This window comes from Drosophila simulans, chromosome 3L (assembly GCF_016746395.2).
Source record: "Drosophila simulans strain w501 chromosome 3L, Prin_Dsim_3.1, whole genome shotgun sequence".
Classification (NCBI taxonomy): domain Eukaryota; kingdom Metazoa; phylum Arthropoda; class Insecta; order Diptera; family Drosophilidae; genus Drosophila; species Drosophila simulans.
Genome location: NC_052522.2, coordinates 20,603,413 through 20,630,744, shown reverse-complemented (window position 1 = coordinate 20,630,744; position 27,332 = coordinate 20,603,413). Strand labels below are relative to the sequence as shown.

Below are 27,332 nucleotides of genomic sequence, written 5' to 3'. Positions count from 1 at the left end.
CCATAACATATAATTCTAAAAATATTTGCCATATGTCCTATTAAAATTCCAATCGCTTGGATACTTTTCGATAACTTTGCTTGCAATGGCGCGTATACCAATCCAAGTTTCTTCAACGAGTTCCCCAATAACATTCGTTGGGGGATGGAACTCGAAATTTATTGTGCCTCTTGTTTCCGGAAGCTCCATAATGAGTGATAAAGGAAATCCAACTTCATAAGCATAATCACTTGAGGTGCCACCAGTAGGGTAGAGGCCATGTAAGGGACCTTGCTTGTATATGGAGGGGAACTGAAAGTTTGCCTTGGCCATGGCATCTATGCCTGCTTGCACCACTTCCTCGTGCTCTTTGTAGTTTTCAGCCTTGATTCTGAAACAGATTCGATTTAGATCTCTTCTGAAAAACATATTTTCAAGTGCTTACGCTTCCGCTCCCCATGGATAAAAAATTTCGCCAACAGCGGAATGAATCGAAAGGTATAATACGCCTCGTCCGGAGCTTGCCAGATCGAGAAGAACTCTTCTCACTGCTTGAGATTCCGATGCCGAAAACTTGGAATGACCCTTATATGTAATTTCGCATGGATTACTCGAGGCGTCTCCCTTGCCCCATCCATGTCCGAAGTTCCGGTTGAGATCGGTTCCAGTGCATCCCTGTTTGTTGGGTTCGCGATTCTTTCGCCAACATTTGATTTCAAGATCTCCGTCACAAGGGCATGAGCATGTGATAGTTTCATTGGTGAATTTCTTTCCTGATCGGGAATATGTGTAGCCATCTGCGTTCACCAATGGTAAAATAACCCAGTCATAGTCCTGCAGGAGTTGCTTGTTCTCTTCGTAGCTCACAACCAACTTATCGATGATATTAAGGGCTGCCGTATGAGTTAGCCATTCTCTGGCATGAAATCCGGCATCTATAAAGATGACGTTCTTGAGTTTCCGCCCATCTCCGTTTGATATTGTAATGGTGGTGAGGTTCCGGTTCTCTTAGGTTTTCCCAACGTTCGTCAATTTCACTTGCCTGGTATAGCTTTTGGCCAGTCCTTTTAGGTAGTCCTGTATCTCTTCGTGAGTGTAATAATCATCCGTGTGATATTGTGGTCGAGAACGAACTGGAGTTCCTAGACCTCCATTTATGAGAATAGTTACTAGGTAAAGTGGGAAAAACATTTTGATGGGATTACCAACGAAGGTAGCTCCTTATAAGGGCTTCGGAATCTACTTGCCAGCAATTAATATTATCGTAAAATTAATTATAATTTTTCACACAAGTAGATTGAGTATCTACACAATATCGAGGAAATATATTTGTTTATTTTTCGGAAGGTACCTACAGTACTAAAAGAACAACATACTCAGAAATGCCACGACATTGACTGATTTACTTAGCCCATAAAGATAGCTCCTATACTACATAGTAACACAAAAGAACTCATCGATTATACAATAAGTAGAAACTTAAGGTTCTACTTAAGAATATGATGTAATGGAAGTTACTGTGATATTCGTAAGGGAATGAACTGAAATAATTTGGCTTAAGTTTAGTTCCATGTCTTGTATTAGCCAAAGTCACTCCATCTATTTCGCTCAGTGCATGACATTGGTAACTCAAAACTCGCAACTGCCAACCGTCCGCTGGCGATTGTCGCATTCGTAATGAGTGTTCTTTGATCCGAGTTCAGATCGCCCTGGTCGCCATGCAAATTGTCGCCTGTCAGCGTCGCCTGTCGAGTGATAAGACCAGTCGAGTGCTGAGTTTTCGCCACCGGCGTTGGCCATCCGCCTGTGCCTGTACAGCATATAAACCAGATACCGATACCATTGGCCAGCTATCCGGATGCCGGAATGGGGATTGCGAACTGCGGATAGCCGGCTGTCAGGCGATATCTGCGCTGCCTGGGTGTGGCATGCAACAGTCGACACGAGAAGTCAATTTGGCGGCCGCAACTGTTTCACTCCAATTCGAGTTTCAATTGGAGTTGAAGCCCAGTTTAGTTCCCACCAAAATGAGCCCTTCGCTGACACAGAGACCTAAAAAAGCATCATAAATGGATGTGTGTATGTGTATATTTCCACTTTCCACGCTCACTTTCCTTTGGCGGTAGCTGCTGATACGCCCAAACAAAGATCACATTTTATGGAAATGCAACAATTAAGCAGAGCTTATGGAGGCAGCCAATCAACTGGGAGCCAGCAAAGCCAAGAATTTGGTTGATTTGCATATCTAAGGCATTAGATAAATGGCCGTTTCGTCTTTTGATGTCGCTTTGCATAGATTTTCGAGAACTCAACTATTTATTTCCAGCTGCTCCGCAGTGGTATTTTTTACATTTTGGCAGTGCATTGTTCAAGCATTCATCTACCGTTAAGACGAATCGAGGGACATGGTCAAAAGATGGTGATTAGACGACGCACTGTAAATACCCTACACTATATACTAGGTAATCTCAAATTATGTGTTTAGTAATTTATAGATTAAGTCTCAATTGTTTCGCTTTTTTAGAATATTTGAAATTGGTAATATAAACTAGGAAAATATATATTAATAATGAGTTTTGGTCTTTTAGCATTCTTCCTGTGTAAATAAATTAATTTTAATTTATTTTTAAATAAATAATTTTAGAAAACATAGAAAGATAATGATAATTGCAGTGGTTCCAGAACAGTTCACAACCAAATTTTGTATATGTTTAAACCTTAAAATAAATATGTGAAATATTTAGTTTATGTTGCTTTTAGTTAGAGAAGCTTCTTTAAAAAAACGCTCTATTGAAAATGCTAATTAGCCCCAAGTTTTCTTCGGGTATGAAGGAAGACAATGTATTCAGTCTTTGCAGTTTGCTGAAAATTAATTAGACTCAATTTGTTGCTCAACGATCAAGACGGACAACAATGGCAGCAGCCAGCTGCATCTCGTTTTTGCCGGACAAATTCTACACTCATACTGTGTTGTTTTTTGGGCTAAAAGAGGAAAAGATACAAAAAAATCCAAAATGTTTGCGCTTACAATTCTCATGTAAATGCCAAAAGTTTCCACATTGTTAAAACGCGATTCGGGTGAGAGGGGCGGGGTGTTTTACCAAGTTAAACAGAGGCAAACGGTAAACATGTTGCTGTCAACATTTACATGCCAACATCTTGCTGGCCACCATTTCACATCGATTAGAAAGCGCCGCCTAATTCAAAAGGGGCAGGTCCAGCGGTGCAGCATTGGGGCAAGTCACCCAGTGACACTTTCTCGGAGAGTCTCTACCAGAAGAATCTTCTTAGAAAGAAGAATCATTATGTAGGGTATCTTCGGGAATTTGTTCCAACAAGTTCACCTTAACTAAGTGTATATTACTAACTGCATATCTATAAATTATATTTATTTAAAAAAAAAATTGTACGTTTAGTAGCAAGTTACTATTTTGGCGACTGTTCTCCAACAGGTTATCTTGACTAATTGATTAACCGGAACACCCAGCTTCTATCTAATTATTTTCCTTTCTTAGAATAATATAGAAGACTTAAAAATATATCTTTTAAATGAGTTGATTTCGCATTAATGGATTTTTCAAAGCTGCAAGGTTCCATATAAACTAACATTCTTTGGTAATATAGATGCACATATATGGTTTTCTCTCACTATGTGAGTCTGCATCAGTTTAGGTATAATTTATCAGAGTTGAAATTCAATCGGAGTGCAGGTGAAAAATGGACAGACAGACCTGCTGGCAGACAACGACAAACTCGCGGACAGCACAACTTGGCCACTTGTTATCCAGTGCTCCTCCGACTCCTCCGATTCCTCCTGCTCAAATGGCAGTCTTATACAGATGTCAATTATTTTTGCCCGGAGCGGAAAGCTGACTAGCTCTTCTATTTCGATTTCGATTTAGTTGCGCGCTAGCAATTTTGGATCGCCGCGGATTGGATTCGATTCGATTGGGGGACGAAAATTGCTGGTCGAACTCGTTAGCTAGCCAAGTTGCAAGTTGCTAGTTGCCAGTTGCAACAATCCGTGGAGCTACGTGGCAAGTCATCCAATTGTTGGCTACGAAATCGCTATTATTTGCGGAGTGACTTCGCAGTAGACCTTGCGCCTCGTTCACTGGTTGCAAATTATAATTGAATGATTGCATGGCAGCCAAGTGATTTGCTCGTCATTTTCCCCAAGTAGAAAAAAGGGGATCAATTGATATTGAGTAGTAAGTGGGGCCCATTTAAAGGTAAAGGTGTCAAAACTATTGGCCACTAAAGGCGAATGAAATGTAAAGCAATTTGGCCGGGCCAAGTTCATTAAATTGGTAACCAACTGTGATGGCTGTATGTTGGGATCAACATTTATTTATAAAAGACAACTTGCAACAAATAAACAAAGCCAGATGCCAGATGCCCGATATCCACATGTCCACATATCCAGGCTTTGGCGGATGTGGAATGCTGCTGCCTGTGGAGGAGACTCTGTCCACGTCGTTGTCCTGCTCCTTTGACGGCCAGTAATGCTGGAATGGCTTGTTGAAATTCATTCATCAATGTAATCGATCAGACATGTCGATGGTCGTCGGGCTTTGACATGCCACGTAACATGCTCCGCGTATGTAAATGGAGCCTGGGAGAGATACGCTTGCCCACAATGCAACATAAAATTTAATCAATTTATTGGAAACGAGCTATTGTCTTTGTGCCTTTTGACTTTTCAGCTTTGAGTCTTCTCGACTTTGGGGCTTATCCCCAGCTTTGCATCTACACTTTCTCCACTCTCAGGTTGATATGTTATTTTCTTGGCACGAATGCAGCAAAGGCCAAGATAAATCTTACAGATTCGTGTGGGGAGTTGCGTTTTTCTCTCTATTGGGGCGGGACCATCGCACCCACATCCACCTAGTTGGCCAAGTTGCGGCCAAAGTTTGGCATTAGATTATGGGATTTTTCAGTTTCTGGATCTCAGCCAGAGGAGAAAATCTTGAAATTTGTTTGCAGGAGCGTTTACTTTACACAGGAAAATAGAATATGTATTTAAAACGAATTAAGTCACTTAAAGTTAAAGTTTTATATTTTTAAATACATTATTGTCATTTAAATTCGTATATTTATATTTTATATTTTCGCTAAAAATGCTCCTACTATGAATGGAACAAGTAGGCAAGGAGTAGCTACTATGAGTAAATATAAAAATTTTGCCAAAATCAGTAGGTCTCAACTTTCCTCACACGACCAAGTTAACAGAACAATATTACAATGGTACAAAGAAAAAGTACTGGCACGGCCAAGTCAGCTGCAGAACCGATTCTCAGATATCCTCTGATATCCGAAAATGAGGTAATGGATCGAGAAGCAAAGTACATGAGCCGCCTTAATGATTTCACTGTTAGTGCGGAATTAGTGAAGGGTGAGTAGCAATTAATGGACTAACAGCTAAATGTATACAAAATAAAACCTACAGGTGCCCAACGCGACTTTTATAATCAGGAGGTTGATAGAATGTTCCGGGAACACTGGGAGCATCATTTGCGATGTGATGGCCTGCCACGTCCCTATCTTCCCGTCGAAGTACGAACTTTTATGTCCAAAATGCGGTTTTACGACCAGGTTGAAACAAATAATTCCATGGACTGGACCTTGTCGGTGGACGAACGCTCTATATTGACTCAGAATATCTTTAGGGTGGACAAAACGCGACGTATGATGATGGTCAACAAAGACAATCCGGGCGAACACTATGACCAGAACGTTCAGATGTGTTTGAATGCATTGAAACAAATGGATGCAATGCTGGACAACGAGGCTGAAATGGTTCGGATGTCAGAAAAAAGGCAGCAGGATGTTATTGAAGTAGGTTAATGAAGTTAAGATTAGTTAGATAAATTAAACGCCCATTCACTATAGGTTTACACCGAGGTCGAGACGGAAATTGGTGATCTCTTTGATCGCCTAACCTATCGAGTATTGAGCATGCAAGATGCTTATATGGAGTCTGTATAAATCCATCTAATGACTAGCCGATTATCTGACAACCTTTGTATGATCTAGATCCAAGGATGGTCGAGTAGCTGTGTGGAGCTACACGTGTAACCCTTGGAGAATGGATTTGTGGGGACTGCGAAATGTGCCAATTATTTTTGATCAGTTGGAGTAAGTAACATCCAGATCAATGCACTTTCTGAATTACCAAGAACACCGAACCAATTTTAGATTGCCAGTAATGTTGGCCGAATGTAATTCCACGAGTGTTGAGGTCCAGATACCAAAGAGTGTTCTTAAAGACTGCGTAACTATTCGCAGCTTACACATGGATTTTGATAACATATCGCAAAATGCCAAGAGCTTCGAAACTGCCGTTAAGGCATCGGTCAATTATCCCAACGCTGGGATAGTGGACATAGAGAATTCGGTGATCAACGAATGGCACATGCAACTCGAAATACAGGAGGAGACATTGAATCTGATGTTAAGCAGGAGGCGAGAGTACGAGGACATGATGGAGCTCATCGCCGAGAAAACGGAGCAGGCAGCTAAGGCCGCTAAACAAACTGACCCCGATAAGGCGGTCAAAATCATAATTCCCAAGGCCCCGAAGGAACCACCATTTGTTGCGACTGGCATGTATCCCGACACCTATGACGATTTTCTCAGAATAGAGGAGAGCCAGTACTCTGGCTATCTCGATGAGGTATGCCATCCAAGGCATTTAGATATGCAGCCGTTCGAAGTGAGTGAAATAAGTTCAGAATTCATTGAATTTGCTTAAATCCAAAATAGGGTATTTAATATAATTATAAAATATTCTGCACCGCCTCAAATCCTTAAAATCGAAAGAATCTACCAAATGTGAATCGCTTAAAATATTCTATTATCAATAATCGACCATCATGCCAACTCCTTTAGATAAATCTTAGGGATTATATCATGCTTGGTGGTATTTACAGCATTATGTTCATCCGACGACCTGACCAAACCCAGTTCGAGAAGTTCAACATCGTATTGCACGAGGATGGACGCGTGGTTCACATACTGACGGAAATGAAGGCCGATATACCGGTAGAGGCTGTACGGAAGTCGAATATAGGCAGGAAAACCAGGGAGACCTACCGGGGCACTAAAATCAAGCTGGAAGACGACGAGCTTCCATATTTCATTGTAACCCTACAAGTGGCCGCCGATCTCTGCAAATGGAGTGAGCCCCTGGTTTGCCATTTTCTAACGGAGCAGGATTTTATTCCGACGGATTACAAGCGCGAATCCTACTGGGCGCCGACCATGCAGAGTGTTATAAGGCATTCGGAATTTGCCGGTAGAAAGGGGAGTACGCTCAATTTAGGCAGTCAGATTTCAGGTGATTCTGCAAATATATTTCGGCCTAGTCTTCGGTCATTACTGAGACAGAGTAAGATCGGAACGGCTCCGAAGCCCGGAGTTCCCATAGAGGACTTCAAGCTGGAAAAAAAACTGAGCCAACTGGAAATTAGAACATTGGAAAGGTATTGTCTACCCCGGATCATATCATCGTTTAAGTTTCCCGCAGACTTTCGAGATGAAAAACGAGAATTTGTCAAACAGGGCCCAAGGGCTTTGGTCAAGCGTCCAGAGGCCGAGGAAGTCGTTAGTCAAGTTAAGATTTTGGACTTTAACTATAATTCCCAGGTGCTGAGTCCGGAGCGAATGTACCCCTACTTTCCACAGATGGATCCCATAAAGTATACCAATTCCTTCGATGATTCGGAACCAGGTCCAGTAAACCCAACGAGTGCGCTGGAACTTCTAAAAACATTTGACAACATTAAATCTAAGTATCAGGAAAAGCATATCGAGCTATTAAGTCAGCCCGACGAGCAGGACAAGAAATCGAAGCAAAAAAAACTGGGCTTAAAGGATGAGGATAATGTACCTGAGGGACAGATAGCAAAACGAAAATTGTCCAAGTCTGGTGACAAAGGACGCCAGTCTGTTAAGACGGACAGGGATCGAGTTACTGTCGGCTCGGACAAATCTTCAGTAAGGACTGATCTGATGAACGAAGAACAAGTAACACACTGGACAACTAAGTACGTTAAGGACACCGTAATCGATAGAGAAACCAATAGGATTACGTTCAAGACAGATCGTCTGGGACTCTTGGGATTGGCCTTTAAGCGGTACGAGCATTTTCCATTTCGTAATTGGTCACTGCAGCCAAATGAGGAAAAGTGCGTTAATAAAAATCCAAGGGCGATCCCGAATCCCTCACATCCTTTTTTATTTTCAGTCCTGATGAGATCATACTGTCCGTCGACACATTCCATGTCCGTATCTTTTTCTACATCACATGCAAGGGAGTTAGGGGCTATGTGACTGATCTGAGTAAGGGTTACACGGCCAAGCCGATTAAATATCTGGAGATTGTGGAACCAATATCAGACTTTCGGCAAATGCGTCAGGTAAGCCTACAAAGGGGTTATTGGTTATTCCCATCTATACGACTCCCTTCTGCAGATATTCATTAGCAAAAACATCAATATATTTGCCGAGAACGATGCTAGTTTCTATATCGAAAATGGCTACTTTTCCATGAAACACGTGGCGCTCGAGATGCACACCTACAATATAATGGCGCTCCACTGTAAATTGATGAAGTTCTACCGATCGAGCTGGAATCGTCTCGCCGATCGACGCGATATCATCCTGGGCATGAAAATCGCCAAGGACAACTCTGATTATTCTGAGGTCACAGTGCGCATTACACCGGAGAAAACCACCTTTGTTCAGATTTCCGAAAATTGCTCAGATAAGGTGAATGTTATTGTGCTAAGCTACACTAGTACTTGGCGAAACATCGGTGTAAGTAGTTAAATTTCTTATCAAATGTGTATGGATTGCTTACATTGTAAACGGCAGAACTTTACGGATCTACACCAGGCCATCAATTCGATGGTGCCGAATGCTACAGAGGTACGAAATAAGGATTCTATTCTTTTATATTATGTAACTAGGATGCTCAAAGAAATACGTCTTCTAAGCTTTTCGTAGAATTTCAATATATTTTGTACATCTATACAATATAATCTTGAATAAAATAAAAACTTATATGGTCTATACTCGTATTAAAGCATGTTTCCTGACTACACACAACCCTTGTTTCAACTTTCAGATGTATACATGTACTCAACCACAAAACAACACAAATATACACACACAGATAAAAACACAAAAAATATTTTGTAGGATACTAATACCAGAGATTTGGACAAAAGGGTTAAGATGGGAAAAGAAGGTACAACTACGGAAACTCCGGTTCTGATAAGTGAAGCCGAAATGATGGAGCGCCAAAAGAACTACACCATTCGAATGCACGATGTTGCCGCCGCCTGTGCCACATTCAGAAGTAAAGTATTGAACAATTCAAATAGAGTTGGTAAATAGAGTTGCGTTCCGTTTTCTAGAGTCGCTCCTTCAGTTTAGACTGCTAGAGGAAGAGCGGACGAATCAGGGTCGTTGGGATCAGTATCTTCGCTGTGACGGCTTGCCCAAGGTCCGATCCCCAATCGAGATTCGAACCTTCCTGGCTAAAATTCGCCACTTCGAAGATATCGAAGCGAAGAACTCCATTGACTGGACAATGGGGGTGGACGAACGCAGTGTTCTATCACAAAATATTTACCAAAAGGACTTGACGCGACAAGTGTTGCAAAGAACCACTGTTGATAATCCTGGTTCTTATTTTGAGAGTAATTTAAAGAAATGTATGGATGTACTGCAGCAGGTGGATATTCTGATGGATAATGAGGTGGAAATGGAGCGTATGAATAAAAGTGTACTGGCTGATCTTTTGGAAGTGGGTGGATATCCAACTTTAGAGCTACTAATCCAATGAGCTACTCACAGGTCTACAGAGATGTCCAACTGGAGATTGAAAGCCTCTTTGATCGACTCACTTACCGCATATTGCGCATGCAAAAGGCCTATATGGAGTAGGTGTTTTATTTGCAGGTGTTTTGCTTGATACATTCAATATCTCATTCAAGATCCGGTAATGGAATAGTGGCTAGGTGGAGCCACTCATGTGATCTATGGCGCATGGATCTCTGGGGTCTTTACAACGTTCCCATAATCTTTCAGCAATTGGAGTGAGATCCCCGAATAACTTTTATCCAAATAGTAGTTTTTAATCGTCTCTCTCGTAGAGTACCACTAATGATTGTCGACTTTAAGGAAACTTGCGTCAAGGTCCAGGTACCCCTAAGTGTGCTCTGTGATTGTATAACCATCCGCTGTGTCCACACCAATTTTGACCACCACTCGTCGCATGCCAAGAGCTACGAACCTCTGACGGTGGAGAGCATTTATATGCCTAATGCTGGACTCACTGACATGGAGGAGTCTGTGGTTGGTGAGTGGCTGATGCAGAACGATATCCAGGAGGAGACTTTGAACAACATGAATCGGAGAAGAGAGGAGTATGAAGAGCTGATGCAGCTCATTGCGGAGCGAACCGAGCAGGCTGCCAAGGAGGCGAAGTTTGGTAAGGGCGGCGATGGTGATAAGCATCCAAAGATAGTCATCCCGAAGACCCCGAAGTTAGTGCCCCTTGTTCCTCAGGGCATGTATCCCGATATATTCAAGGAGTTCCTTTTTCGCGAAGAGGATCAATACAAGAAGTTCCTGAGTACCTATTTCCATCCAGACAATCTTAGCTTGACACCCGAGGAGGTGAGTAGAAGAGACAGGATTAATGTTTCGAAAGATTAAAATCTTTTAAAAACTTATCTTCTAGGTTAATCTTAGGGAGTGTATTATTGTTGGCGGAATCTATAACATCTCCTTCGTGCGACGACCTGACCAAACGCAATTTGAAAAGTTTAATATAGTGCTGCACGAGGATGGCCGTGTTTTGAGGGTCACACCCCAAGTAGTGGCCAAGCCAGATAATCGAAAGTCCCGACTTACCGAGTATACTAGAATGACGCTCGGCACTTCCCAAATGAAGCTGAGCGAAGAGGAGCTGCCGTTCTTTGTGGTTACCGTACAGTTACCGCCACATCTGTGCAGGTGGGGCAAGCCCGAGGTGTGTCATTATCTAAGGGAGCTCCAGACCCCGACACGGGCTCCAGACAGGTCCACTCTCGTAACGCTAAATATACTTTCTCCCATACGTATATCATCTGAACTATCCAAAAGGGAGGATGGCAGCGTGCAATCCACATTGGCTAATCAGTTTTCACCACCCTTGAAATCACTCCTAAAGCAGAGTATTACCTATGGACATTTCCCAGTAAGGGGAGAACCGATAGCGAACTTTAATCTGGACAAGTCCCTAAATAAGATAGAAATTATGAAGCTGGAAAAAATGTGTCTGCCCCGCATAATTTCCTCGTTTAAGTTTCCAAGCGAATTCGTCGAAGATCATCTGACATCCGAAGCTCTGAAGGCAAAGCCAAACCGCTTAGTGAAAAGGCCTGATACCGAATCGGCTGTGGAATCTAAAATAGCAGCGGAAATCTACTTTGAATATGAAACGCAGGAACGCCCAGAAAGAGCGTTTCCCACTTTCGAAAAGACGGTTGCCATAGAATTCTCTTCTGCTGATTTTATGCCATCCATCGAGTGTGCGGATAAAACCACCGCGTGTGGATTAGTGTCCACTTTGGAGGACATCAAAGAAAAATACTTGCAGAGGCCCCAAGAATTGTTAGATCAAATTCAGGTCCAAGTGTCCAAAAAGTCCGAGAAAAAGGCGGAGAAGTGGGAAAACAAAAATGCGGATGGAAGATCAAGTGCTTTTAGTTTTAGGGATCGGACGTCTTTTGCCAATGTAAATGCCAAAAAGACTCTTTTAGAACCTAAAACCAAAATAAATGAAACAGATATAATGATTCCCATTAGTTCATCAGAAACTAAGATGGACATGGCAAGGCCTTCGAAACCTAAGTCCAGGAGGAGTGGTTCGGTGATGAAACGGCGATCAACCCGAAAGTCGGCCAGGTTGGAAGATATGGACAGGTTTCGTGCTAGGGATAGTGAACCGCCAGTGTTGTTAGATCACTGGACAAAAGAGTACATCATGGAATCCCAGATCGATCTAGAAACAAACACACTTACGTTTAGGACGGATCGTTTGGGCATTTTCGGATTGGCCTTCAAGCGATACGAGCACTTTCCATTTCGCGATTGGTGTTTGCAGCCCAGTGACGATAAGTACGTGGTTTAATGCATCTTAAGGGTATTTTATGTATAAAATCCCATCCTATACAGTCCAGATGAAGTCATACTCAGTCTCGACACATATCATGTGCGAATGTTCTTCTTCATCTCAGCCCGAGGAGTGCGGGGCTATGTGACCGATCTGGTTAAAGGATATACTGCCAAGCCGGTCAAGTACTTGGACATTGTCGAGCCAATCTCGGACTTTCGCGAACTGAGAAAGGTAGGCTTGTGGAGAGTTCCTTACCTCTTTGACCCCGATTTTTTATTTTTCAGCTACTCATTGAAAAGAATCTAAATATTTTTGCCGAAAACGATGCCAATTATTACATTACAAATGGTTACTTCTCCATCAAGCATATTGCCTTAGAGCTGCACACCTACAATACCATGGCTCTGCAATGCAAGCTGATGAAGTTCTACCGATCCAGCTGGAATCGCTTAGCCCAACGACGTGACATCATCGTGGAAATGAAGATAGCTAAGGACAACTCGGACTACTCGGAGGTCACAATGCGCATTACACCCGAGAAGACAACCTTTGTCAAGATTTCCGAGATGTGTTCGGATGATGTGAATGTGGTCAAGCTTCGTTACGAGGAAACTTGGCGGAATGTTAACGTGAATATCTATTACTATTATTACTATTACTATTCGTAGGAGTGTTATCAACAATTCCCCTAACTGCAGAATTATAATGATTTTGGGCAGGCCATTTATTCGCTAAATCCCCATGCCCTAGAGGGTTCCAATAAAGACGCGATGCTCTTCGTCTACATTAAAAGGCTTCTCAATGAGATTCGTCCTTTGAGTTACTCCTAGGGGATTGTCAAGACTTCTGTATAAATTTTACAATAATTCATATTGTCAGATTAGTCATTTTTGAGAATGTCATTGCAGTCAGTTAAATTTATAAACTGACACAGATACACTAATACAAAATACACAAAAACACATTTTTAAAAAATGGTAAAAAGGAAGAACCAGGACGCGGTTTCCAATAAACCAGCCGTGGAACTTCTTTCGGAGGAGGAGTGGATGGCCCGAAGAAATATATATATGCAGCGTTTGGCGGATCTTAAGACAAGTGTAGCCTTTATTGACGGTACAGTATTGGTACAGACTTATATGTAAAATAAATAGAGCAAGATTTTTTCTCCAGATGCCGTCGAGGAGTACAAGGAGCTTCAGAAACAAAAGTTGCGTAACGACAAGTGGAATAGTTACTTGGCTTGTGATGGATTACCTAATCCCAGTCGTCCCGCCGAAATTCGAAAATTCATATTCCAGCTAAACTTTATGGAGCAAGAGTCCTGCGCTAACGAAATAAGCTGGGTTCTTTCAGTGGACGAGGGAAGTGTTCTCTCTCAAGCACCGGATAGATGCGATAAGACCCGTAAAATCATGGAAAAATCAAGGCCAAACGTAGGACAGCTCTACGAAAAAACAGTGCAACGTATCCTGGCAACCATAGAAAGGGTACAGAGAGTTCTGCGTAACGACGAGGTGCTCGTACATCTGCCAACATTTCAAGTCCGTGAGCTGGATAAGGTAAAAACATGCCGTTCATTAGAACTACTGTTCTAGGAATCAAGGTGTTTTAGTTTTCCGTCTAGATTCCTAATGAACTTTACGAGGAAATAGAGAGTTTCTTTGACAAACTGACCTATCGCGTGGTCACTTCTCCTGATGCCTTAATGACGTAGGGTCCTGCGAATTCCTATGCTATTTCATCGTTTTGATCGATTCCTTGCACCTTTCTCGTAGAAACAAGGATAGTATCTTGTCATGCTACTGCTATAAATGCAGCAACTTTGAACTGGAGATATGGGGACTGCAGGATGTACCCATTCGTTTCAATTACTTGAAGTTGGTCATCATTGACTTAATGGTACTGTCTGAAGAATTACTAATTCATATTTTCAGGCTACCGGTAATGTGCTCCGATCTGAACTGCGTGGGTGTGACCATTCAACTGCCACTAAGTGTGCTTTGCGACAATCTTACACTGCGGTGTGTGCGCACCTTCTTCGATCCGCTCTCCCATCTGGCCAAAAGCTTTGAGCTGGTCATCGACAGTTCTGTAATCCCAAACTGTGGTCTGGTGGATATCGCAGATAGTGTAATGAGCGAATGGATGAGCCAGATGGATATACAGGAGGATCTCATGGTTAAAATGGAATCGGAAATGCGGGCTTACAATGAGGCCATATCGTAAATATATATCTAGTTGGTCACAAATAGTCATATAGTTGTAATACGTAGCGTTTTCTTCCAGTTTTATCGCAGAAGCCCAAGCAAAAGAAAAGAGAAAACCTCAGAAGAAAAAAGTAGCGATCCCGAAGCCGCCAAAAATGCCACAAGAGCTACCAGCTGGGATGTTTCCCGATCCACGCAAGATATTTCTGGAGCACGAGAAACGAGATTGCACTGACTTCTTTAATAGATACTTCCATCCAGGCAATATGAACTTACTGCCGTCAGAGGTATGTATCTATATCTATATCTATATATATCTATATAGTGGTAACTATATGATTATTTGTAATTAAATTTATAGGTGAACCTGCGTCGTTTCATCATCATAGGTGGCATAGTCTCGTTGGTCTTTGTGAGAAAAGCCAAACATTCCTCTTATGAGAAATTTAATATAACGCTGCATGAGGATGGACGTGTACTACCGAAGTCTCTGAATATTTTGGACGAATCGAGTACGGAGGAATCTAGTGTGCAGCCTACCAAATTGGATATCGGCACAGATATAATGAGGGATACCGAAGCTGGGGAAGCCTCTAAAATTCCACTGCACTTGGAACCAGATGAGCTGCCTTATTACTTCCTCACCTTCAAGGTGCCCAACCATTTGTGCTTGTGGGGAGAGCCCGTGGTTTGCCAATTCTTCGAGAGCGAAATCGAAGAACCGCCTTCGAAAGCAGAAGAATTGGTTAAAAAGCTAGACAAAAAGAAAAAGGCAGCGCGAAAGTCTTCCCGAAAGGAAAACGAATCAGTACTCAGAGTGCCTTCCGCGGCAGGGTCCATGATCATGGCAGAGGAGAAGCCACCACAAAGCAACAGGCCAACATACCACCTGCCGGCTCGAGAAAATTCGGTCAATATCTACCGTCCCTCTGCTCTAGCAATTGTGCGACAGAGCGCTATGGAAACGGAGCAGATACAATATAAAAGTACGTTCAAAAACTGTAATCTGGTGAAGGAGCCAATATCAAGGAGAAATCTTCGCCTTCTCCAGGACCAATGCTTACCCAGAATAATATCCTCGCTTAGGTTCCCGCGAGACTTCCAGGATGACCAGATGGAAGCACAGGCTATGAAAAAGATTCCTGTTACGCAACTTTACAAAAGGCATTTGACCGAATCAGAGGGATCTACGCAAATCGAGCAGTTCAGTTTCAATTACGAAGATCAGTCCAATCCAGAACGACTGTTCCCAAAGTTTCCTGTGACGGAAGACTTGCGTGTGGAGACTTACCGCACCGATAGTTCGAAGGAGGAGGCTACTATGCTTGGCCTTTTAAGAACGCTGGAAGACATTAAGGACAAATACTTGGATGCTCCGAGAAGGATTGTGGAACAAACCACACACGCCGTTAGAATGAGCAGGAAAGCTAATTCAGATCCCATCCCTATGACTCGATCTCGACGACAGAGTTATTTCGGCAGACGGTCTGTCAGACAATTGGGGCTGGACGGTAGCACCATGAGCATTCCTCGACCGGTGGAAATAGAGTATGAATTCAGTGAAACCAGTGACACAGGTGAACAATTGATTAAGTGCAGAAAAGATAGTCGACCGCCTTCGAGAACTTTATCACAAAGCGCAGAACCCAGAAACGCCGCCCACTGGACTACCGAGTTCATTCTGGAGTCGAGTTTTAATAGGGAAAGTAAGGTGGTTATGGTGAAGACGGATCGATTGGGACATTTTGGATTCGCCTATAGACGATACGCGCATTTCCCCTTCAGGCACTGGGAATTGGAGAAGAACGAGCAAAAGTAGGAGATTATGATGGCCCTTAAGCTAATTTTAACATAATTATTCATATTTTGAAATTGCAGTCCCGATGAGATCATCCTAACATTGGACACCTACCATGTGCGTGTAGTCTTCTTCATTACCAACGATGGCATCCGGTGCCATGCGATTGATATACCCAAGGAGTACGTTCCTAGACCCTTCAAATATATAGATATCGATAAACCCATCTCTGACTTCGTCGAGCTTCGCAAGGTTAAATATGTCTAATCTTCAGAGAGAAGATTCCTTCCGTTTCTACGTCTCATTACAGCGTCTTCAGGACATGAACCTGAACGTGTTTGCGGAGCTCGACGCATGTTTCTACATCGATCAGGGCTATTTCTCGCAGAAGCACCTGGCAGCTGAGTTGCACATCTACGACGCCATCGCCGTGCACGGTAAGCTGATGAAGTTTAGCCGCAGCCAGTGGAACCGCCTGGCAAAGGATCGGGATCTCGTGCTTTGTCTACGCAATACCCGGGATATACACGATGGCTCGGAAGTCACGGTCCGGGTAACGCCCGAGGTTTCGACCTTCGTGGATATTTCGGAGCTCTGTTCGGACGATACCAAAGTGATAAAGCTGAATTATAAAAATACCTGGCGCAATATGGGGGTGAACTCAGAATGTAAACAGTATTGTGATAAAATGTACTTAATGTCCTTACCCAACAGACCTACTCGGATCTGCATCAGCTGATCAACTCCATGTATCCACATGCCACGGATATGCGTAATCGCGATGCCAACCAGATGTACTATATTCGCCAGCTCCTTCAGGAGATCAGACCTTTGAGCTTCTCCTAGATCCGCGAACGCTGCTCAATCAACAACTACCAAACAAACACAGACCACAGCGTACACTTTCCAATTACCAGCAATTAAACTCAATTGCCGTACAACGAAGTCTTGAATTATTTCCATTGGTTAAGCTTAAGTTGTTTCTCCACGCTTCAATTAGTGGAGTGGGTTAGAAGCAGTCTGTTGTTTTTGCTCTCCACCCCTCGTCTGCAATGCAAGGTCTTTTGCTTTACTGCCTGCTGGCCGCCACGCTAGCCAGCATAGAAGTCCTTGCCCAGGACCTCAACCAGACCATCGATGTGAACAAGTTGGCAAAGATTGTGCAACGGCCTGGATTCCAGACCCGTGTCGTCGGTGGAGAGGTGGCTACGAATGCACAGCTCGGTGGCTATCTAATCGCACTGCGCTACGAAATGAACTTCGTTTGCGGAGGCACCCTGCTCCACGACCTCATCGTCCTGACGGCAGCTCATTGCTTTTTGGGCCGGGTGAAGATCAGCGATTGGTTGGCCGTCGGCGGCGCCTCCAAGCTCAATGACATAGGTATCCAGCGTCAAGTCAAGGAAGTCATCAAGTCGGCGGAATTTCGCGAGGATGACATGAACATGGATGTGGCCATATTACGGCTAAAGAAACCCATGAAGGGCAAGTCTCTCGGACGGCTGGTACTGTGCAAAGAACAGCTAAAGCCAGGCACGGAACTCCGCGTTTCCGGCTGGGGTCTCACCGATAACAGTGAGTTTGGCCCACAGAAACTATTGCGTACGGTGACAGTGCCAGTCGTGGATAAGAAAATGTGTCGTGCTTCCTATCTGCCGACGGGTGAGTGGAATATTGCACGGCAATATGGGGTTAATAACTTTGGTAACTTTAGATTGGGAAAGTCATAAGCACTTTGATTTATTTGTAAAAGGTATTTAGCATACACTACTTTTGTCTTGAGAACCTCTCCAAAAAACATTATTTGTTTTCAGTTCACTTAACGGACAGTATGTTTTGCGCCGGAGTGCTGGGAAAAAAAGATGCATGCACCTTCGACTCCGGCGGTCCGTTGGTGTACAAGAATCAGGTGTGTGGCATCGTGTCCTTCGGCATAGGGTGTGCCAGTAAAAGATACTACGGTGTCTACACGGACATAATGTATGTGAAGCCCTTTATCGAGCAGAGCATTAAGGTGTTGCTGGCAAAACGATGATTAAAATTCAAAATTAAAGAAAGAGATTATCTGATACTTACTGTACTGTGTCGCAGATGTGTAAGTGGTATTCGTCTCGGATTAGCTGCATTCGCCACGCCTTTAAACTGCCTTGGGTGGAAGGTGTACTGGGCAAGTGCCATTCCACTCCACTCTCTGTGAACAATGGAATGGCATCTCGTTTGCTGCGTGCTCGCTTGCACTCTAGTTTCGACCCAAGTATATGGCCAAGAACAGGAGAAAATTGTGCTTTCCCTACCGGATGCCAGTGGTCAGCCGGGCAAAAATCTCACTCTCGATGTGGCACAGCTGGCCAAGATAGTACTTCCATCACCACATGAGACTCGCGTAATTGGCGGCCATGTGACCACAAATACCAAGTTGGGAGGATACCTAACAGCATTGCTTTATGAAGACGATTTTGTTTGTGGCGGCACACTGCTCAACGAAAACATCGTCCTGACGGCGGCCCACTGTTTTCTGGGTCGCATGAAGGCCAGCGAATGGATTGTGGCTGCCGGCATTTCCAATCTCAATCAAAAGGGTATTCGACGCCATGTTAAGGACTTCATCCTGTCCGAGCAATTTCGAGAGGACGACATGAATATGGATGTAGCAGTGGTTCTGCTGAAAACTCCTTTGAAGGCTAAAAACATCGGAACACTTAGCTTATGTTCGGTGACCCTCAAGCCAGGCGCAGAACTGGTGGTTTCCGGATGGGGCATGACTGCTCCCCGAGGACGTGGACCCCACAACTTACTACGCACAGTGACAGTGCCAATTATTCACAAAAAGAACTGTCGCGCTGCCTATCAGCCCACGGGTAAGCAAGAATGGAACTTAAATAGGGCTTACTCCACACGACGGTCTTGCACTATTTATTTTTTATACTTTTACAGCCAAAATAACAGACAGTATGATATGTGCTGCAGTGCTGGGACGTAAGGATGCGTGCACCTTTGACTCCGGTGGGCCGTTGGTGTTCAAAAAGCAGGTGTGTGGCATAGTGTCCTTTGGCATTGGATGTGCTAGCAGCCGTTATCCTGGCGTCTACACGGATGTTATGTACGTGAAGCCTTTTATCGAGAAAAGCATTAAAGCTTTGCTAGCAAAGCGATAAATAAAAGCTTTCTACACTTAGAAATCATTTTTAAAATATGTTCTGGTCTCATTTGGTTTCGCTATTTCGGATTTGGCTCGCTTAATTATAGGCATTCCAAGATAAAAATACTTCGTATTTTGAGCGGTAAGACTTCGCTGGTAACATTGGAACCTTCATAAGAATACTCAGGAGACATGATGAGCAAAAATAATAATGGTAATCAAAGTAGATTTATTGCACGGCATATCTTTACGATTTCTTTGCAATATTGGGATTGGTGTTGAACACCGGAAATACATACAGATCCTTTTTGAAAGCATAAATATCCTTAATGCTTGAAGGATCATCACTCTCTCCCAAAAACTCAAGCTTGATCTTCTCGGTCATTGGCTTAGCTGAATCTGTTTCATATGCCATATCGTCCTGTGCGTCGTCTAATAAGTCACTCAAAGATCCGGATCGACTGGCTTGGGCTGTTGAATTTGATGTTTGATTATGGTTTCCCACCACTTGGACAGAAAGTTTTCTTAAATTGTTTTTATCATTATCATTAAGGAAGTTCAATACGTCCTCCTTCGTTAAATTGCTCAGCACTTGTATTTGCGCTTCTATCCGATTAAAGAAGTATTCTTTCGTGACAATTTCACTCCAATTCCTCAAAACTTCCTCATCCAAACTTGTGTCGCCCAGCTTTTTTCCACTAATCAGAGTTTCTCGGATGTTCTTAAACTCTGTATCACTCATCTGGGAGACAAGTTCAGCCATTCGAGACCTAAAGGCTTCAATACGTTGCTCCACGTAATCTGCTCGATGTTTTGTCTCCTGAGTATTTATGGTGATAAGAAAGGCCAACACGCCATAGCCAATTCGTTGATGAATACCCAAGCTGTAGCCCAATTGCTCCTGAGTCCTTAATTGGTTGAAGAACGGCTCCTCGACAATTAATTCCACCAGATCCATGATGCATTCCATTTTCAGATCACTCGGTCCTATTTGGTAGTAATTGGTTATAATTGTATTTGAATCGTCCTCATTAAGCGTTTTAGCTCTTAAATAGTATGATCCCAAGGGGATTTGCAGTAAGTGATTATCCAAGGCCGATAGATTGTCCAACTTTTCGCTTTTATATGTGTCAAGAACTTTCTGCATTAAATCTGTGGCTTGGTTTTCCGTAAAATTCCCCTGTACTAAACCTTTAACATACATTTTTTTATGAAAATTTTCCTTAAAGGATTTTATATCATCTATGGTTATGTCATCAACAGATTCGTATTTTGAAATCATGCTGAAACGCTTATTTTCCAAAATGCTAAGGCGCAAGTCAAGATTAAGAGTTTTCCCGTTTATTAGGGCATTATAAATTTGTCGTTTCTTAAGATCCTTGAAAGCATTTACTTGGCCTATATCTAGCTCCACAGTTTGCATCATGTTTAATATGATTTCAACTAACAGGGGCAGCTTTTCATTGTACCCACTGACTCGCATAACCAATCCTTTATCACCGATGTAGAGGCCATAAGTTAGACCTGCCTCCAAGGCTGGGTATAATTGTTCGGCCATTCTGAATTCCACTAAGTAGGTAAAAAGGACTCCCAGCATATATTGCTTGACATTTTCACGAACTAGTGGAGTGATAAAGTACAGGTTTATATACCCATCTGGAAGTTTGAAAATGTTATCCTGGCGAAACCAGAGTTCGCATAAATCATTTCTGATCAACGCCTTCGGACTTCTGGAAACATGTGGTTTTCCTGCTTCTACCCAATGTATTTTAAAATCCGTGGTTACAAAGGGATTTGGCTGCGGATAGTGCAACTCCTTTAAAGTCGCTGACTTTTCCCACATTGTTTGCCATTTTGAGGGCATGGAGATGGTTTTGAATTGAGTTCCAAACCAAGGTTCTCTCTGATCGTACTCATTTTTCTCATATGGTATATAGGATGAGATCATTATATTAAAATTAAATTTATTCATATGCTGTCTCAGAAGCTCAATAGCCGATTCTTCGTACTGAAAATATAGCTGAGGTCCAGTGAGTACATCTTTTGATGGCAGGTAGTTGAAGCTCTCAACAATGTTTTGAACATGGTCAATGGGAGGCAGCTCGACTTGAAATCGAAAGTTATTGTTTTCGATTTGTTGAGATTCCTTAAAGGAATCCTGAAGTTGATCGCTATTGATTATAAGCTTAACCCACGCAAATGTGGCTTCTAACACCTCGTCCAGGTGATCGAAGCCATCGTCAGACAGATATATGCATATATTGAACAAGGAGTAAATCGAGTTGGAGTCGAAACTACTTCCAGCAACTCCTGCCACAACGCTAATGCACCAGAGGCGATGCCGTAGGTATGCACATAGACTGCCATCTCCCTCATAACCAATGAGTTGGGAAATAAACATATCCGGCTTGCTGCGGTAAAAGTCCTTCATTGGGGGTAACACCCAAGTCATCTCCAGCTTGCACACATCTTCAACGGGCTGAACTAGGAATACATCCCTGTAGAATTGCTCTCGAAAGGCTTTCTGGTAATTTAACTGGGATACGTCAATGGAATTTTGCTGGCTAGTAGGAATATCTGCACAATGGCGCACCAGCAATTCCTCCAACTCATCCAACGAAAGCTGGGCTTGGAGTGCAACAACCATTCGGTTGGAGCCGTAGTGATCTCGCCAAAACTTGTGAATCTCCTTGTGCAGGCTGTTATCATCAACGCCCTCCTTAAGGGTCTTATAATTTCCCCAACTGAAGGTGCCATGTGGATACCCCTCACTAGCTAGGCTCGCCAGGATCTGATCTCTCCGCACCTCATCTCTCATATGGGTCTGTTCGAACTCCGACTGGACGGCAGAGCGTTCGCGACTCATGGCATCGGGAAGCATTAGTGGAGCCTTCATTAGGTTCATAAACAGATCCATGCCCCTATCCAGGTGCGATTGATCCAACTCAAAGTAGAAGCAAGTCTCCTCGTTTTCAGTATGCGCATTACTGAAACCGCCGCTTTTGGTCACAAACGAATCGAATTCATTCTCTACGGGGAACTTCTCCGATCCCATAAATATCATATGTTCCACAAAGTGAGCCAATCCCTGATATTGTTGCGGTTCACTAAATGATCCAACGCCAACAAGTACCGCACATGCCGCCAATTTTCCATTAAAATTTTCGGTGGAGGAATTCAAACTTTCTCTGGAAGTCCGATGAATTGACGGCTCGTCAATATAAGAATCCGATATTAGCATAGCACGTAATCCATTCGATAAGGTCAAGGCACGGTAAAGTTTGCTGTCACCATCTGATTTGTCTGGTTCTTCGTGATACTCGACCACAACTGAGGCCGTACTCATGGGATATTGTTGTCGACTAAGCCATTTTTGAACTTGTTTTGTAATTCTTCTTAGACCGAGGTGTGGCCTAAAACACATGCTTAAAATAAAACGACTAATTTTTAAACAATATATACATTTGGTGTACAACATTACGAAGTTTTTTTTGTGACAGCTAAGCAGAAGCTATAAGTTGGCATTCGAACGGATATATTTTAAAGGAATCCGCTAACTAGTAAGAAGAGCATCGAGGTGTTGTCATCAATTTATATACTCATTATTCTAATCAAATTATTTTACCTCTCAATTAGTTTTCCTAATGCCACTTTATACGGTCAGAAACGAAGCTGCTGTTAAAATCCATCCAGTGCTCGGCATGAAACGTCTCCTATTTCTCTTTCTGCTGGCTGCTACTTTAATAAACAATCATGCCCAGCAGCACAACGAGACCATTGACTTGAAAAAGTTGGCCAAAATAGTGCTGCCTCCGGCTTATCAAACCCGCGTTATTGGCGGCCGGGTGACCACCAACGCGAAATTGGGCGGATACCTAATGGCAATGCGGTACTACAACAATTTCATCTGCGGCGGCTCTTTGATCCATGAGCTCATTGTCCTGACGGCGGCGCACTGTTTCGAGTACCGAGCAGAAACGGAAGCCTGGAGCGTGGATGGTGGCATCTCCAGACTCAGCGAAAAAGGCATTCGTCGTCAAGTTAAGCGCATTATGATGTCGGCCCAGTTTAAAATGGTCACCATGAACATGGACGTGGCTGTGGTGCTACTGAATCGACCGATGGTTGGAAAAAACATCGGAACTCTATCCTTGTGCAGTACGCCCTTGACTCCGGGACAGATCATGGTCGTATCCGGCTGGGGAATGACAAATCCGGATGACGAGGGTCCGGGGCATATGCTGCGCACGGTATCAGTGCCTGTGATTGATAAAAGAATATGCCGCGACGCCTATCGGGAATCAGGTGAGAACGTTTGCAATGTAACTCCACTCCAGTACATTCGTGCATTATTTATATATTTAAGTTAAAAGTGCATTAATATCTTCTAAAATTCCCATTCCTTCTACGCAGTCTCCATATCGGATAGCATGTTTTGCGCCTCAGTTTTGGGAAAAAAGGATGCTTGCACCTACGACTCAGGAGGTCCCATGGTTTACGAAAATCAAGTCTGCGGCATTGTGTCCTTTGGGATCGGATGTGCGAGCAGGCGTTATCCCGGTGTCTATACGGATGTTCATTACGTAAAGCCATTTATTGTGAAAAGCATGAAAGCTTTGCTATCCCGTTCCAAGACATTGAAGTAAACTTTTTGCATAAAGATACTGCAATATTATTTTGGCTTTTACTTAATATTATACATTTACATCGTGATATAAATTATGCCTACCTATCGAATAAAGGATTTTGTTTAAAATGATTTTCACTCAACTCTTCTTTGTAAAAATACAAATTTGAATATGAATATTTTATAGACTTCTGATTCGCCAGTACTCATTAAAAGGGTTAAGTTAATGTCATTATGAGTAAGTTGCTGGAACTTTCGCATCCATGATCCACTGGCCAGCGAGTGACCATCCCATCCACTCGACTCCTTTGGGCCATTGCGTGCAGGCGGGAGTCGGCAGCTCCTTGCTGATCATTGACCGATTCCATAATTGATTGGTCCCGGGATGATGGGACCCCAAAACTGAGGCTGTGTCTTCTGGCCGTGGGGCACAATTTTTTAGAAACGACGTTCGACGACTTGAGTACTTTTACTTTTGCCCCGGACACAACAGCGAAATGTAAATTAGCCGACCGAGTTCGCTAAAAAGTGGGGCTACCAAAAATTTATGTGGCAGGTTTTGAGATCGCATGACTGACTGCCTTTCGTCCTCTTGTAGCTGCATTTTCGAATTAGTTTAATAATACAATTAATTTTTATTTATAGCTTCCTTTGCGCTTCGCAAACGCAGCATTTAAGGGCGCAGATCGGATGGTCCAGACGCTGTTTTGTGGCACGCAAGGCCCAATTTGGTGGGGCCACAGGTAGACTGCGGCTTAACGGTTCTCAGCTGGGCCTAATAATAGAGTTGGCCAAGTTAGTTGTGATGTGGAGGCGGACTCTCCTTCCATCTGCGCCACAGGATATTCCTCACTGGACTTTATGGAATGCCCCCATAACCGACATAAATATCCACACAAGTGACACTTCTCATCCTTTCCTGCGGCGCTGGTTCGCATTAAGTTTATTTATCTGCTTTTAAATGGCATTTTCACTTGCATATAATTCTCGTCCTTCTCCCATGTAATGCGCACTGGAAACAAAGGCAACATAATGTAAGAGTCGCCACAACAGCACGAAGATGCCCAGATACTCCAAACTGCGCACTCCATGACTACCATTTACCACTACTATTTTTAGTAGTGTCATAAATTTATGGCACGTTGTGGCAGTGGCAGTGGCTTCGCCGCGACTTGGCCCACGTGGAGCAGCAAGGAGCAGCATGGAGCAGCCTGTAGGATAGGAGCTGATTTCGACATGCAAGACAACATGCTAGCTGGCACCTACTTTGCCCATCGAGAGATTTACAGATGGAGCCGTGCTGGGAATGGAAAGCAAGGAAAACCGACCCCAAACAAGTGATATCCATGCCATTTGCCAATCAAACAAATCAAATAGGTAGAGCGGATTCGGTTACAACAGTTTTATAGATCCCATTCCGGGATCTGTTAATTAAAAGATACACACGTACTTTTAGTAGAATAGAAAAGCAAACAAATCTTCGGGCCTGTACAAACATACTGGATCAATAGCGGCATTCTGTGAGATACATATTCTCGGTTTTACGATGCGCTCACTGTTTCGAGTGTTTGAATGGCTTAAAAGCCAATAAAATTTGCTGTTAATTGTTTTGGTAAATTGAAAATTAGGTTTTGGGAAAAATCATCGCCCAAGTATGCATGGAACGAGTTCAGGCTTGAGTTTCGTATCGGCGTTTCCAGTTTTATGTCCGTTGTTTGCCCAGCGCATTAACTTGACCACTTTTAATGAACTTTGTGAGTGGAACCATCTGCCGCCATGCGATCGAGCGGTCATCAGCGGCCTTAGCCCTTCCAAACGAGACAAATCGAATCGTTTTGCCGAAAGCGAGCTGAACTTTAATCGGATTAAATGTAATTTAACTTACTTCTATGACTTTTACCACCATTCCAGCGCTGTGTCGGCAGAAATCGGTTAATTAAAGTTGTACAAAGTTCCAAGCCGATTTCATGCCGCGTTGAATCAACAAATTGTAAACTTTTCCGTACTATCCAACTATCTGGGGGCTGAAGGGCAAGGGAGCAGCACAAAAAGGGGAAATCATTTGTACTTACTTAAGTGCTTGATCATGCTGATATCATCACCTGGCAACTTTCCTTTGTGCCCTGCGTACCCACAATGCAATTAGCGGGGTCTGCAGACGCCAGGTGGTCTCCAGTTTCTCGCATCTCCACTCTCATCGCCCGCAATCTTAAATCGAAAACCACCAGGAATCGGTAAAGAAATAAATACAAGGAATGTAATTTGTATTACATTATGGGTGCAGCGAAATTGGAGGCGGGCTCGAGTCGAAATCGCTGTGCTCTTCGTTGCGATTCTTACTGTACTGAACATTATAACAATGCGCTCTTCTATGCGATTCTCAGAAGTTTTAGCTAAGCTGTTTAGCAAAATGCAGATCCAAAAAAAGAGGATCTCAATTCGTTTTGCGTTTTCAAGTTTCTCTCTATACCCTTTCTTATCCAACTCCCTATCAAAACCATATACCCTGCACATAGGGCAACACTGGCTCAAAAAATCGAGCCGCTGTGTTGACAGTTATTGATCGATGATATTGTAAACACAATGTCGAAATTAATTTTTATTTTGCTCTCTGTTTTCGGGCTTTTCCCCGTCTGATCTGTTACCTTCAATTGTACGAACTCATTGTGATGAATTGTAATTGACTATTATTTTGACTTCAGCGGTTGGTCTTAATGAATCCGCTTAAGCTGCCTCTAGTGCCGTGGACTTCCCCTTTTTCCTGTTCATTTTCCACGTTCAAAATGTCGGAGGGAGAGAGCACAACGTTCCAATAAGTGACACTGACTAATTTGAAACCATTAATCTCGGAGCTGCTTAGCGTCAGTCACGCTGGTCGGGCAGCCATCAATACGCATCAAAATCGAATGCGAATAGTGCATGTTTACATGGATGGATGTGCAACACACCAGGGGACACACTTCTAGGTCAGCACGTACATATTTATGTGAGCTTGTATGTATTTCAAATAGAAATATTATGTTTCCATTATTCTTAAAATACCACCAGCAGATAAGTGCTATTATTTTGACCGCAACTGTGGCCCAACAGTCTCCATGACGAATGTGTGACCGCTGCGTCTCGCTTGGGTTTCGGTCGTTTGGTGTTCCTGATTTGCCTCCATTTCTAAGCCCAGTGTGCAGTACTCAGAGCCCATTCCGATTTTCATAGACGGGTCCAAACGTAAGCCCACCCATTCCCGTTCCCCATTTCCGCGGACATTGAGGCGATTGCGGTCGTGGACTTGGACGTGGATCTGAATGTGAATCTGGACGCCGACGTGGACAAGGCGTCCAATCAAGCCGCGTGTCTGGCAGTCAACTAGTCACTCACTTTGGCCACAGAGACTGCGTCGGTCCGTCAGTCAAATA

General features: G+C 43.2%; 8 protein-coding genes across 12 annotated transcripts; 6 read left to right on the top strand and 2 right to left on the bottom strand.

Annotated features, from left to right (window-relative positions):
- LOC6738934 (carboxypeptidase B-like) lies at positions 1-1,651 on the bottom strand. Its single transcript, XM_039293316.2, has 3 exons — positions 1,630-1,651; positions 425-986; positions 1-370 (listed from the first exon to the last, which is right to left on the bottom strand). Exons 1-3 carry the CDS (start codon positions 1,649-1,651, stop codon positions 16-18), a joined length of 939 nt encoding a protein of 312 aa, XP_039149250.1. The 3' UTR covers positions 1-15.
- A 3,466-nt stretch (positions 1,652-5,117) lies between these two features.
- On the top strand, positions 5,118-9,074 carry LOC6738933. The gene is made up of 9 exons (XM_016169148.3): positions 5,118-5,374; positions 5,429-5,817; positions 5,872-5,957; positions 6,016-6,117; positions 6,178-6,694; positions 6,871-8,168; positions 8,228-8,399; positions 8,455-8,799; positions 8,857-9,074. The coding sequence occupies exons 1-9, from the start codon at positions 5,224-5,226 to the stop codon at positions 8,986-8,988; spliced, it is 3,192 nt and encodes a 1,063-aa protein (XP_016032766.1). The 5' UTR covers positions 5,118-5,223; the 3' UTR covers positions 8,989-9,074.
- A 125-nt stretch (positions 9,075-9,199) lies between these two features.
- Positions 9,200-12,994, top strand: LOC6738932. The gene is made up of 9 exons (XM_016169149.3): positions 9,200-9,343; positions 9,402-9,793; positions 9,844-9,929; positions 9,984-10,085; positions 10,143-10,668; positions 10,733-12,153; positions 12,211-12,382; positions 12,436-12,780; positions 12,850-12,994. The coding sequence occupies exons 1-9, from the start codon at positions 9,220-9,222 to the stop codon at positions 12,979-12,981; spliced, it is 3,300 nt and encodes a 1,099-aa protein (XP_016032764.1). The 5' UTR covers positions 9,200-9,219; the 3' UTR covers positions 12,982-12,994.
- Positions 12,995-13,125: 131 nt separating this feature from the next.
- LOC6738931 lies at positions 13,126-17,097 on the top strand. Of its 4 annotated transcripts, XM_002085690.3 has the most exons (10): positions 13,126-13,264; positions 13,322-13,710; positions 13,776-13,861; positions 13,927-14,028; positions 14,086-14,373; positions 14,438-14,645; positions 14,720-16,173; positions 16,237-16,408; positions 16,467-16,811; positions 16,871-17,097. In XM_002085690.3, exons 1-10 carry the CDS (start codon positions 13,126-13,128, stop codon positions 17,000-17,002), a joined length of 3,315 nt encoding a protein of 1,104 aa, XP_002085726.2. In that variant the 3' UTR covers positions 17,003-17,097. The 4 variants fall into 4 exon arrangements, 3 of the variants coding, with proteins under 3 accessions (XP_002085726.2, XP_016032762.1, XP_016032761.1); XR_006541708.1 differs by lacking the exons at positions 16,237-16,408; positions 16,467-16,811; positions 16,871-17,097 and having other exon boundaries at positions 14,425-14,645; positions 14,720-14,861; XM_016169151.3 differs by lacking the exons at positions 13,776-13,861; positions 13,927-14,028; positions 14,438-14,645; ... (2 more) ...; positions 16,467-16,811; positions 16,871-17,097 and having other exon boundaries at positions 14,086-14,223.
- Positions 17,098-17,117: 20 nt separating this feature from the next.
- LOC6738930 (seminase) lies at positions 17,118-18,232 on the top strand. 2 transcript variants are annotated; one of them, XM_016169153.3, is made up of 3 exons: positions 17,118-17,818; positions 17,871-17,909; positions 17,971-18,232. In XM_016169153.3, the coding sequence occupies exons 1-3, from the start codon at positions 17,209-17,211 to the stop codon at positions 18,189-18,191; spliced, it is 870 nt and encodes a 289-aa protein (XP_016032760.1). In that variant the 5' UTR covers positions 17,118-17,208; the 3' UTR covers positions 18,192-18,232. The 2 variants fall into 2 exon arrangements, with proteins under 2 accessions (XP_016032760.1, XP_002085725.1); XM_002085689.4 differs by lacking the exon at positions 17,871-17,909 and having other exon boundaries at positions 17,125-17,818.
- Positions 18,233-18,314: 82 nt separating this feature from the next.
- LOC6738929 (seminase) lies at positions 18,315-19,341 on the top strand. Its single transcript, XM_002085688.4, has 2 exons — positions 18,315-19,014; positions 19,091-19,341. Exons 1-2 carry the CDS (start codon positions 18,357-18,359, stop codon positions 19,309-19,311), a joined length of 879 nt encoding a protein of 292 aa, XP_002085724.1. The 5' UTR covers positions 18,315-18,356; the 3' UTR covers positions 19,312-19,341.
- Positions 19,177-22,813, bottom strand: LOC6739665 (nardilysin). The gene has a single exon (XM_002076524.4). The coding sequence runs from the start codon at positions 22,771-22,773 to the stop codon at positions 19,543-19,545; it is 3,231 nt and encodes a 1,076-aa protein (XP_002076560.2). The 5' UTR covers positions 22,774-22,813; the 3' UTR covers positions 19,177-19,542.
- A 148-nt stretch (positions 22,814-22,961) lies between these two features.
- Positions 22,962-24,054, top strand: LOC6739666 (seminase). Its single transcript, XM_002076523.4, has 2 exons — positions 22,962-23,600; positions 23,709-24,054. Exons 1-2 carry the CDS (start codon positions 22,997-22,999, stop codon positions 23,939-23,941), a joined length of 837 nt encoding a protein of 278 aa, XP_002076559.1. The 5' UTR covers positions 22,962-22,996; the 3' UTR covers positions 23,942-24,054.
- The last annotated feature ends 3,278 nt before the right edge of the window (positions 24,055-27,332 follow it).

Excerpts from the sequence above, each read along its gene's own strand:
- LOC6739665 (XM_002076524.4), bottom strand. The coding sequence starts at position 22,773 with ATGTTGTACACCAAATGTATATATTGTTTAAAAATTAGTCGTTTTATT.
- LOC6738931 (XM_002085690.3), top strand. The coding sequence starts at position 13,126 with ATGGTAAAAAGGAAGAACCAGGACGCGGTTTCCAATAAACCAGCCGTG. Across the intron at positions 13,862-13,926 it reads TCTCCTGATGCCTTAATGAC|AAACAAGGATAGTATCTTGT; the intron begins GTAGGGTCCTGC and ends CCTTTCTCGTAG. Across the intron at positions 14,646-14,719 it reads TGAACTTACTGCCGTCAGAG|GTGAACCTGCGTCGTTTCAT; the intron begins GTATGTATCTAT and ends TTAAATTTATAG.
- LOC6738930 (XM_016169153.3), top strand. The coding sequence starts at position 17,209 with ATGCAAGGTCTTTTGCTTTACTGCCTGCTGGCCGCCACGCTAGCCAGC. Across the intron at positions 17,819-17,870 it reads TGCTTCCTATCTGCCGACGG|ATTGGGAAAGTCATAAGCAC; the intron begins GTGAGTGGAATA and ends TGGTAACTTTAG. Across the intron at positions 17,910-17,970 it reads CTTTGATTTATTTGTAAAAG|TTCACTTAACGGACAGTATG; the intron begins GTATTTAGCATA and ends ATTTGTTTTCAG.
- LOC6738933 (XM_016169148.3), top strand. The coding sequence starts at position 5,224 with ATGGTACAAAGAAAAAGTACTGGCACGGCCAAGTCAGCTGCAGAACCG. Across the intron at positions 6,118-6,177 it reads ATTATTTTTGATCAGTTGGA|ATTGCCAGTAATGTTGGCCG; the intron begins GTAAGTAACATC and ends AACCAATTTTAG. Across the intron at positions 8,400-8,454 it reads ACTTTCGGCAAATGCGTCAG|ATATTCATTAGCAAAAACAT; the intron begins GTAAGCCTACAA and ends TCCCTTCTGCAG.
- LOC6739666 (XM_002076523.4), top strand. The coding sequence starts at position 22,997 with ATGAAACGTCTCCTATTTCTCTTTCTGCTGGCTGCTACTTTAATAAAC. Across the intron at positions 23,601-23,708 it reads CGACGCCTATCGGGAATCAG|TCTCCATATCGGATAGCATG; the intron begins GTGAGAACGTTT and ends CCTTCTACGCAG.
- LOC6738929 (XM_002085688.4), top strand. The coding sequence starts at position 18,357 with ATGGAATGGCATCTCGTTTGCTGCGTGCTCGCTTGCACTCTAGTTTCG. Across the intron at positions 19,015-19,090 it reads CGCTGCCTATCAGCCCACGG|CCAAAATAACAGACAGTATG; the intron begins GTAAGCAAGAAT and ends ATACTTTTACAG.
- LOC6738934 (XM_039293316.2), bottom strand. The coding sequence starts at position 1,651 with ATGCGACAATCGCCAGCGGACG. Across the intron at positions 987-1,629 it reads GCGACAATCGCCAGCGGACG|AGAACCGGAACCTCACCACC; the intron begins GTTGGCAGTTGC and ends GGAAAACCTAAG. Across the intron at positions 371-424 it reads TATCCATGGGGAGCGGAAGC|AATCAAGGCTGAAAACTACA; the intron begins GTAAGCACTTGA and ends AATCTGTTTCAG.
- LOC6738932 (XM_016169149.3), top strand. The coding sequence starts at position 9,220 with ATGGGAAAAGAAGGTACAACTACGGAAACTCCGGTTCTGATAAGTGAA. Across the intron at positions 12,383-12,435 it reads ACTTTCGCGAACTGAGAAAG|CTACTCATTGAAAAGAATCT; the intron begins GTAGGCTTGTGG and ends TTTATTTTTCAG. Across the intron at positions 12,781-12,849 it reads AAACTTGGCGGAATGTTAAC|AATTATAATGATTTTGGGCA; the intron begins GTGAATATCTAT and ends CCCTAACTGCAG.